Below are 10,315 nucleotides of genomic sequence, written 5' to 3'. Positions count from 1 at the left end.
TGTACCAACAAGAAAATCAAACTTTGTCGTAGGACAACAGTGAAGACATCGTTGGAAAGGTCTTGACCTCAGGAGCAACATATGTCAATATGAGATTTGTGGGCAATTCCTGCTCCCCAGGTGTGCCCTTTGAACCTTGTACCTGTGACACTTTTGAAGGCCTGTAGTTCAACAAAAAAATATGCTAGAGACATGAGGTGAACAGTTTTGGAAAGCTCTGCACCTCTACTATCATGCCCAACCGTAGACCAATAGGGGGCGCCACTGAATAGGGTCAAAACCTATAAAAAACACGATTTCACCCTCTTACCAATACAAAAGTCAAAATCAGACCGAACAGGCGTGCTCCCCACCCTTAAAAGGAACCCTAATGAACCCTAATGTCACCATGTGTAGTGCGCCGTGCGCACTTTATCCAATTTGTCACTGCAAAGTTTTGTTTGAGGAAAAAAGATCTTTGAAATACTTATTGAACACTGAATAGCCAACCAACCTATCCTCTCCCTAATGGATAGTGTAATATTCAGGCCGAGTGAGACTCTGAAATAGAGCAGTGGACGGACTGTTTCTGTGTCTATTAGGAAATTGAATCCTGGCGGCGCCACCTGTCCTAATGATTTATAAAGCCTTGGACAGCGGTGGATGCTAATAATCTCCAAAATTATTGATATTGGAATACGTTTTATCACACAATAGCTTAAAGTGAACAGCTGCTGACAAAAACACGAGCTCTTGACAGCAAACGCTCTCCTCCTCTGTTTGCATTGAGACGCAGTTGCTGGGATTTTGTCCCACTCTCGCCTCATCCCGTCTTTTTTGGTCTTCATTTGGCTCGTTTTGAGATATGTTTTCAGTGTTGTCTTCCTCCTTGACCTTGTGCTCGGGTTCAAATTGAAATGGCTGAACAGATGACATGTTTATCCTCTGGATTATCTGGTTGAACAGTCACAACAGTGTACGGGGGCCAGCAGGTGCAACCGTGTGACGTCACTACCCAGAATGCATTGCGGTGTAAACAACAATGGCGACCTACGAGTTAAATTATATTTTCAAATTTTATAAAAACGAAGACATCAAAAAGGTTTTTTATATCACATTGTTATAATTGATACCAACATTTATCTTTTAAGACCTACATGTCTTAATAGCCAGGGTTCCCTTTAAAAACATATAATAAGCTTGCAAAGTTTGTGATCACAGTTTTATAAGCGCTAATTCATTGGAACTACAAAAGCTATGACGTAGCACAATGCTGTGTATTGTAACTTGGCACAAATTGTAGTTCTGTAACCTCCTTCCGGTTTAGGGTTAAGATGTTGACATTAGGGTTCAGAAATCATATATCCGCTCATTTTTCAACAGACAAAGTGTGACCATAAAATGTATATTTATATTGTGAGTAGATGTATGTGATGGAAAAGATCAATATATGCATTTATTAGTGCTATTTTAACGTTTTGTCCTGCTGCCTATCTCGGCGACAGGAAGGGTTGTGTTCAATGCCGTAACGTATTAAGCAACGTTTCAAAACAGATCTTTCAGACCTCATCCCTCCATCTATTTTGTTTCTATGAAGTGTTAATGTGGTTTATAATTTGTTTTAATATGGCGTGACTTCCAAACAAGAGCATTTAGTTCAGTATACCCGCAGTAGGATGGATTAATAAATGATTAATAAACCATGCATGATATGCACTCACGGAAGAGATTGTGGGGAAAAAATGTATATTTCTCCCTAGAAATGTCATCAAACCACACTTTTAAATTGAAGTATATGCATTTGATCACCTGCTGTGAGCGTCACATATAGCCGCAGAGGGATTACATTGGAGTCAATGGTATTCTACTTGCGTGCTTTTGGTACCTTTTGCGTCAGTAGGTGTCGCTAAAGGCTCCTGACCAAGCGTCGGTTTTTGACGAGTCGGGAGTGAGACTGTGTTGGTCTGACTGCATTGTGCCAAGTGTAAAGTTTGATGGAGTCGGGTTTATGGGAGTCTGGGGTGGATGAACTCGACTGGCCTGCACAGTCCTCACCCCAACCCGACCCCGACCATTAGGATGAGTTAGAGTGGAGACTGAGGGCCGGGCCTTCCTGTCCAACACCAGTGTGACCTCACAAATGCATTTCTGGATGAACGATCAAAAATTCCCGTAAACACACTCTTAAACCTTGTGGATAGACTTCCCAGAAGGGTTGAAGCTGTTATAGTTGCAAAGGAGGAATTAGGTAGGTATGAATTAGGAGTGAGATGTCACTTGTGAGTGAATACTTCCACCAATATAGTGTATATGTAAATGTTACAGAATGCCAGTATGCAGCCTACACCTGTATCATGTCGCAATCGGTACACACCTGTATCAAGTCTCTTGGCACCATGGCCCAAACCCAACAGGAAGTCGCTTCTTCGCCCGAACCGTAACGTGCACCCAGGTGTGTTATACATCAAAATGTGTGTCTCCATCCTGCGGCGATGCACATTACTTTTCTCTTTCAAAAGCATTACCGTGGCGACGATAGACGGCAAAGAGCGTGCCCACCCTTCATCTGATTGGTCCATATTTGATAGTTCCTACTTTCTGGCATAACTTTTGAATGGTATGACATAAAGACTTGTGGGTGGTGTCATCGGACTCGGTTTTGAGTCCTCGACCTTCATTGGCCTGAATTAGCCCCGCCTCTTCTTCTGATTGGTCGATATCTGATAGTTCCTACTTTCTGTCATAACTTTTGAATGGTTTGATATAGAGAGTCGTGGGTGGTGTCATCCGCTAAATGTCCAGGCCTGAAGAATCTACATTAGTCATACAAGCTTCCACTGCAGCCTGAACGTGCACCAGGGTGGAGGACCGTTCATCGCTGCTTGCAGCTTTAATTCTTTATTGAATTTATACCGTGCACAATGGTAGAAACTGATGCTACAGTGGATAAATACCAGAGCCAAAGGGTGCATTGTAAACACACAGCTTCATGTAGTGGAAATCATAAGTATTTTATAGCCAGATTTCCTTCAAAGAGGTAAAAACACTTTTGGCACATTTTGGCACAGTGTAAGTATCCAAGTGCCCAAATGGAAAGTCTGCCTGGTTCTATCCACACTAAAACCTTTATAAAATCTAAGAGCTTTAAGCTATTCTCATGTAACCTGGTACAGTTGTAGTCAAGGAGTTGCTGAATTCAGGAAGTGGTGTCTTTATTCATAGATGCATTGCGATCATGTTGTTTTCCACTGTTGAAACTGAAAAAATTAGACGAGGACAAATATGTTATATGCCTTTGGTTTATCACAATTTGCTCAGGCAACATTCACAACTTTTCTGACACTGGAAACATATGCTGTGAGGGCGTAGCCATCCATTGAGATTATGCATAGTGTCCTTATAATTGTGGAGACATTGATGATTTAATTTGGATAGGCCTGTTCAGGCGAACGTCACCTTCAAAATCCCTGGGGGTGAACAGGTTAAATGCACAAACATGTAGTAGAGATGCAGGGAACTTTGTGTTCAGACAATCAGATCTATCCACTTGAATTACTTATTTCATTGACTGCCTCACCTTTTAAATTGACTGAGAAGAAGATAACAGACAAAATAAAAGGATAAAAAGAGATGAAAGTTTGTATGAAGTAGTTGAGTGATCTGAAACAGTCAGTCTTGCTTGGTTTTGTGCTGTACATATCAGCATTTTCTCATTTATTTATTTGTGTATTATTAACATTGGGTTGACAATCACAATAAATCAATAGCTTTAACCCTACTCTTTCCTTTAAAACAGAAAAAAGAACAAGAACAGGCATTACAAAATACATCCTAAGAAAATCAACAGCTGAAAGGAAAGCAAAATGAAAAAATTGCAACAGAAATATAAAAGAAATCCAAGTCTAATCAATCCAATACCCATAGACTAAACTTCTATGAGATCTGACATCTTAAAAATATATTTATGTACACACTGCTGTATTGCACTGTACAAAATGAGGCAACACTTGACACAATCCCTGCAGTAGACATGCAAAGACCTTACAGACACTGGCAAGTTTCCCATCTTAACTCTGGCAAAAAAAGAGTCTCAAGTTAACGCAGAAAATAGTTTCAAAACACTACAACCTCCAATTGGAAAAGTACGGAAGAGTATTAGGGCCAGGCAGGAGAAAATAATAAAATAAAATAATTAAAATAAAATAAAAATAATATTTTAGAGGAGGAAGATTTTTTTTTCATTATGCACTTCAAGAAAAAAGTTGAAATGTCGAGAAAAAAGTCGAAATGTCGAGATTAATGTCGAAGTACAATTTTGAGAATAAAGTCAAAATGTTGAGAAAAAAGTAAAAATTTTGTGAATAAAGTTGACATGTTGAGAAAAAAGGTGAAATTTCGACTTTATTCTTGAAAATGTATTTCAACTTTAATCTCGACATTTTAACTTTTTTCTCAACATTTTGACTTTTTTCTCAAAGTGCAGAATAAAAAAAAATCTTCCCCTCTCAAATAATTTTCCCCTGCATGGCCTTAATACTCTTCCATAGAAAAGCACAGGAGTGATTAATATGTTTAATTATCAGTGCATTCTTAAACCCTAAATGACGGAGTGAGAAGCGTCTCATTCCTTCAACAACCATGTCAGAATACAGTGCAAAATACCTCAGGTTTTTATCCTGCACTCAGCAAACAAGGAGATTGATGAAGTTATTCAAACTGGGACAAGAACTGTTGAATGTATTCATATAATATATTATTAAAACCCGAAAGGTTTTAATAATTGCAGGAATGCTGAAGACCTCAGTGTCTAAATGTAAACAATGTTAATTCAGTAGCTACTACTGTACATTGTTACTCTAGCTTAAGTCTAACTTTTCCCTATTATATGTTTGCACTGTAACTCGAACTTTTTTTTTCCTTTCTTTCCTTTCATGTTTTATGTAGTAAATCATAGCTTCTGTTTATTTGGGTGCATAAAAATTGGAATCTTGGGCAACTGAAAAAAATCGTGATGTACTGAATCTAGATGCACGTTGTTCCAGGTGATGGAGCATCAGACTAATGGAGCTTTTCCACTAGAACCTACTCAGCGCGACTTGTTTCTTTTCAATACCCAGATCAGAAGTAGGAGGTTGGAGTGAAGCTGCTGTGATGTATTTGATTGTTGATCTACAGGAAGAAGAGAACAACACTAAAGATGTAGAACCTGGAGGAGATGATAGATGTGCTGCTGGATCTGTGGTTTGTGTTTGATATCAAGTTAAAAAATGAGAGTGAGAGAAACTTCAAGCGGCAACGCTTTTAAATTTTTGTTAGTTTGTCTCGGTGCTGCTGAAAAGTCAGTCATGAAACAGACTTTTGCTGCCATTGCTGGTGGAATAAAATGAACCAGAATCCGTCAGAGTCTCTTTCTCTGATTTCCACCTCCTGACTCAGACGTCTGACTCCAACCCCCCGACCAATCGGTGGCCTGTAGTGTGATGATGTCAGATACAGCCCACTCAGCAGCTTAGAACCTCAGAATAGTTACAGAAAAGTATCTACTCTGCACGTTAGACCCCTAGTGGAGAAGAACCAAACTGAGTGGAGGAGAGTCGGGCTGAGTAGGTACTAGTGGAAAAGCGTCATTAGAAGAGTAAAATATGCGTCCACCGTGGCTAGATCGTGTTGTGAAGCCACTGCTAAGACTATCACAATCGGAAAAGTTTCATCTCAAACAAATAAATAAATACATTGAAAATACTATGGTGTGTGTTACCTTCTTTTTGGCCAGTACATATTTTCATTTGTTTCTCAATATTATCTAAAGTTTTTTCTGCAGTTTACATCCATAAACAGAAGAGATGTTTCAAAAATAATCTCAACTTCTAACAGAAAAACGAGTGCATTGCTTTATTTAAGAAAATACATTCAAATAACTACTAAGATGGAGAACTTTCACAGTGGAAACAGAAGCTAAACTTACCATATTGCCGGCATCCTCAACCACATTCTGAAACTCAAAGTATATTCATGACCAGACAGCACAATGTAGAGAGTTTTGTGTCATAAGGGCCTGAGTTGACGTAGGTTAACATGAATGACACTGCCAGTAATATTACAGTATGTTGAACCTCATAAGGCATTGAACATGTCTACACAAGATATGCTACAATAAGGTGGGACCTTTTTAAAGACGGCTCTCATTTAGGTTAGGTAATGGTTTGCAGGGTTTCATGTGGAAATTGCACTTCTTCAGGATCAGTTCAGGTAGTGAACTTGTACAGCTTAACATTTAAACGATTGACTGGAGCATTACCATGTGCAACAGTCCAGCATCCAAAGGAAAGTGAGATCAAAAGTGTGTTTTTAGCACTAAAATAAGCATGGAAAAACAGATGTAAGACAGGTGATGACCGTGCGTTTGCTTATATGTGGATGACTAGAGCGTCTGCAAAAGATGAAGGCAATCTTCAGTGTGCTTCGCCAAGAAACTGTGCATCCCATAAACCAGGAGTCGGCAACCCAAAATGTTGAAAGAGCCATATTGGACCAAAAACACAAAAAAGAAATATGTCTGGAGCCGCAAAAAATGAAAAGTCTCGTATGAGCCTTAGAATGAAGGCAACACATGCTGCATGTTTCTATATTAGTTAGAACTGGGGGGAGAAATATCGAGAAAAAAGTTGAAATTTCGAGAAAAAAGTCGAAATGTCGAGAAAAAAGTTGAAATGTTGAGAAAAAAGTATTTCGTGAAAAAAGTCGAAATGTCGAGATTAATGTTGAATTACAATGTTGAGAAAAAAGTTGAAATTTTGAGAAAAAGTCGAAATGTCGAGAAAAAAGTCAAAATTTCGTGAAAAAAGTCGAAATGTCAAGAAAAAAGTAAAGTAAAAAAGTAAAAAAAGTTGAAATGTCGAGATTAAAAAGGAAATGAAAAAGGAAGAAAAAAAAGGAAAAGAAGAAGAAAAAAAAGAAAAAAAAGAGAAAAAAGGGAAAAAAATATTTTATAAAACATTTTGTAAAAAGCTCCAGGAGCCACTAGGGCGGCGCTAAAGAGCCGCGGGTTGCCGACCCCTGCCAGAAACTATGACTTGATTGGAGACGGCATTTTCCACTTCAAGTCCCGGCAACCAAGTGTTGCTGCTTTTATCATTCAGTTATGTTTTCAACACATTTATAAATACACAGTCATGCAATGGAGTGGCACACACACACACACACACACACACACACACACACACACACACACACACACACACACACACACACACACACACACACACACACACACACACACACACACACACACACACACACACCAGCTCTTTTTCCACATCCATATCTGGCTAAACACTTGATCCAAACACAAAAGGTGGATGTCATAAAATTGGTTCCAGTGTCAAAAGTCTGACTCTCCGAGCCTCGTGCTTCTTAATCCTCCTCTTCCTCTTCCTCCTCCGGTAGTTGGAGCAACTCCTCCCTCAAACACTGTCTGTAGAAGCTGCTCAGCGTGACGTAGAGGTGCTGCAGACTGGGCTGGGACAGGAAGTGGCTCTCATCTGGGTAAATCTGGAGGGGCCATTTCAATCAGATCAAATCAGAGTTTATTTAGACGGGACAATGCATATTAATCAGTGTAAATACACCGGGTTTTAGCAGAAATGCTAGTTTCCACCTGCAGTCCCCACAGAAAACATAAAAACAATTCAGTCAAACAATACAATCAAACAAGGGAACAAATATAAAACATACATAGTAGCAAAATAGATTTAGCAGAATTTAAAAGCAGTATGGATTGTATCTAAAGTGACTTGAGCAAAAAATGCATATTACAATAATGCATAGCTGTGGTTGAAGCCCTGACAATTTAAAGCATAGTATCTGCACTTTATATCTCAAATATGTTAAACTTTGTCTATTTCTGTTCATTGTTTGAATATTTGATTTCTGTAGTTCACTCTTGCTACTATTATTGTTGTTGGATCTAGCAGCAGCAACAGCATGCAGCTCTGTTTCAGAGAAAAACACGTATACCCATCCAAAAGCAAGCAGATACAATAAAGCCTGATTTAAGGTTCTGCGTTAAACCAACGCAGAGCCTACGCCGTTGCCGTGACGCTGTCGTGAACGCTGCAGACTTCTCTGCCCCGTCCATTTCTCTGCTGTGCAGTACCCCCCCAGAGCGCTAGTTGATACTTTGTTTAGCTTCTGGCTTTTCCGGTCACAGTGAATCAAAGAGATAAGGACAACTATTGTGCAAAAAACCAAAACAACCCAAAAAATAAAAATCACACACACACGAAGAAAAGAGCGCTGAAAGTTCACTACTGCTTCACGAACCGGAACTGGAAATGCGTTGCTACCAAGTCAACCAATCACAGCCCTCTCGGTCTGCGTTGGGTCTGCGTCTCCTCGACGCGTAGTTACATTTTTTGGTAGGTTCACGTCAGTAACGGCGTAGGCTACTCCAAAAGTTCACCAGGTGCGGCGTTATAGAGGCGTTAACCAAAATAACCTTGTAAAAATTAAAACCAATGCACATTTGGTACCAATAAGAGACCGAAGAATTAGATGCAGACTACTAAATATACGATCGTTAAGCTCCAAGTCTCTGTTAGTAAATGATATAATTACAGAGAGCAGGAGTGATGTTTTCTGCTTAACAGAAACATGGTTACAGGATGAAGAGTATGTTAGTTTGAATGAATCAACTCCGCCCGGCTACTTTAATCATCATATTCCTAGAAATACGGGCCGAGGCGGAGGAGTCGCAGCAATTTATAACTCCAGTCTCCAAATAAAAATTCAACCTAAGTTCAATTATAATACATTTGAAAGCCTCACGCTTAAGCTTGAATTATGGTTCTGCGTCAAATCGACGCCGTCACCATGACGCCGTCACCGTGACGCCGTCACCGTGACACCGTCGTGAACCCTTCGAACTTCTCCGTCACTGCATTTCTCTGCGGTGCAGTTCCCCCGTGACCGCTAATTCACGATCTTTTCCTGAATGGTTTATCCGACTTTTTCCGGTCACAGTGAATCAAAGAGATAAGGACAACTATTCTGCAAAAAAACAAAACAAAAACAAAAAATCACACATACACGAAGAAAAGAGCACTGAAAGTTGACGACTGCTTCAAACCAGAAACCGGAAATGCGTTGCTACCAAGCGAACCAATCACAGCCCTCTCGTCTGCGTTTGGTCTGCGTCGCCTCGACGCGTATTTACAATTTTTGGGAGGTGCAGGTCAGTGACGGCGTCAGTGACGGCGTCAGTGACGGCGTCAGTGACGGCGTCAGTGACGGCGTCAGTGACGGCGTGTGGTACGCGTCGACGCATAGCCTACGCCGTAGGCACGGCGCCGTTTTGACGCAGGACCATAACTCAGCCTTTAGTCTGAAATTTCCGAGCTGGAAATCAGAGAAGCCAGTTGTGTTAGTGGTAGTGTACCGGCCCCCTGCTGGCGCTTATCTAGAGTTTTTGTCTGAATTTTCAGATTTCCTTTCTGGATTATTGATCAGTACAGATAAATTCATCATAGTGGGTGACTTTAATATTCATATGGATGTTGAAAGCGATAATCTTAAATTAGCTTTCAATTCTCTTCTAGAATCAATGGGTATCTCACAAAAAGTGGACGGGCCGACACATTGTTTTGATCATACTCTCGATCTCGTTCTCACCTACGGTGTTGAAACTGATGGTCTGTTGGTGTCACCTGTAAACTCCCTTTTATCCGACCATTACTTAATAACGTTTGAATTTAATTTTGTTGATGTTGAAGTGCAAAATAGGAGGTATTATTTTAGCAGATGTTTGTCTGATGAAGCTATTGCTAAATTTAGGGAGGCCATTGCTTATCTTACAACAGTGCGAAATAGTGATGTAGTCGCGGCCAGTGACCTGGGTTCTACCTCTGCAGATGTTGATTTCCTTGCTAGTAACACTGCTGATCTGTTGCACTCAGCTTTAGATGAAGTTGCTCCTTTGAAAAGGAGGGTTTCCAACCATAAGAGTTTAAAGGGGACATATTATGGCATTTAATGTATATTTTAAACAGGTCTTGAATGTCTTAAAAACAATCTAAAGCTTGTTTTTTCTACACAAATCATAAATCCAGCCTGTGGGCCCTGTCACTAGTTTTACCGCTTGTAACCCCTTTTTCTGTGCTCCATTCTAAGGGAAGGGGGGGTATGATAATGAGGCTCTGTGCTGATTGGCTCCCTGAATGACGTGTAGCAGGGGAGGAGAATAAACCTCGCTCCGCCAGAGCAGCCCGAGCCTGTAAATAAATCCCAACACTGAATTTTCACAAATGGCAACTTTATTGTTAAAAAAATAAAATATGAG

The 10,315-nt window shown here is 40.1% G+C and overlaps 1 protein-coding gene across 1 annotated transcript in view; it reads right to left on the bottom strand.

Annotated features, from left to right (window-relative positions):
• Window positions 1–7,069: 7,069 nt before the first annotated feature.
• Window positions 7,070–10,315, bottom strand: part of LOC133446276 (inactive dipeptidyl peptidase 10-like) — a 103,792-nt gene continuing 100,546 nt past the window's right edge. Inside the window, exon 27 of the mRNA XM_061724286.1 lies at window positions 7,070–7,530. Within this exon, the coding sequence (XP_061580270.1) occupies window positions 7,393–7,530 (138 nt within the window). The 3' untranslated portion in view covers window positions 7,070–7,392. The remainder of the gene's footprint in view (window positions 7,531–10,315) is intronic.

Source organism: Cololabis saira, chromosome 6 (genome assembly GCF_033807715.1).
Source record: "Cololabis saira isolate AMF1-May2022 chromosome 6, fColSai1.1, whole genome shotgun sequence".
NCBI classification, from domain to species: Eukaryota; Metazoa; Chordata; class Actinopteri; order Beloniformes; family Belonidae; genus Cololabis; species Cololabis saira.
The sequence above is the reverse complement of the archived record's forward strand: the minus strand, read 5'-3'. Positions and strand labels throughout refer to the sequence as shown.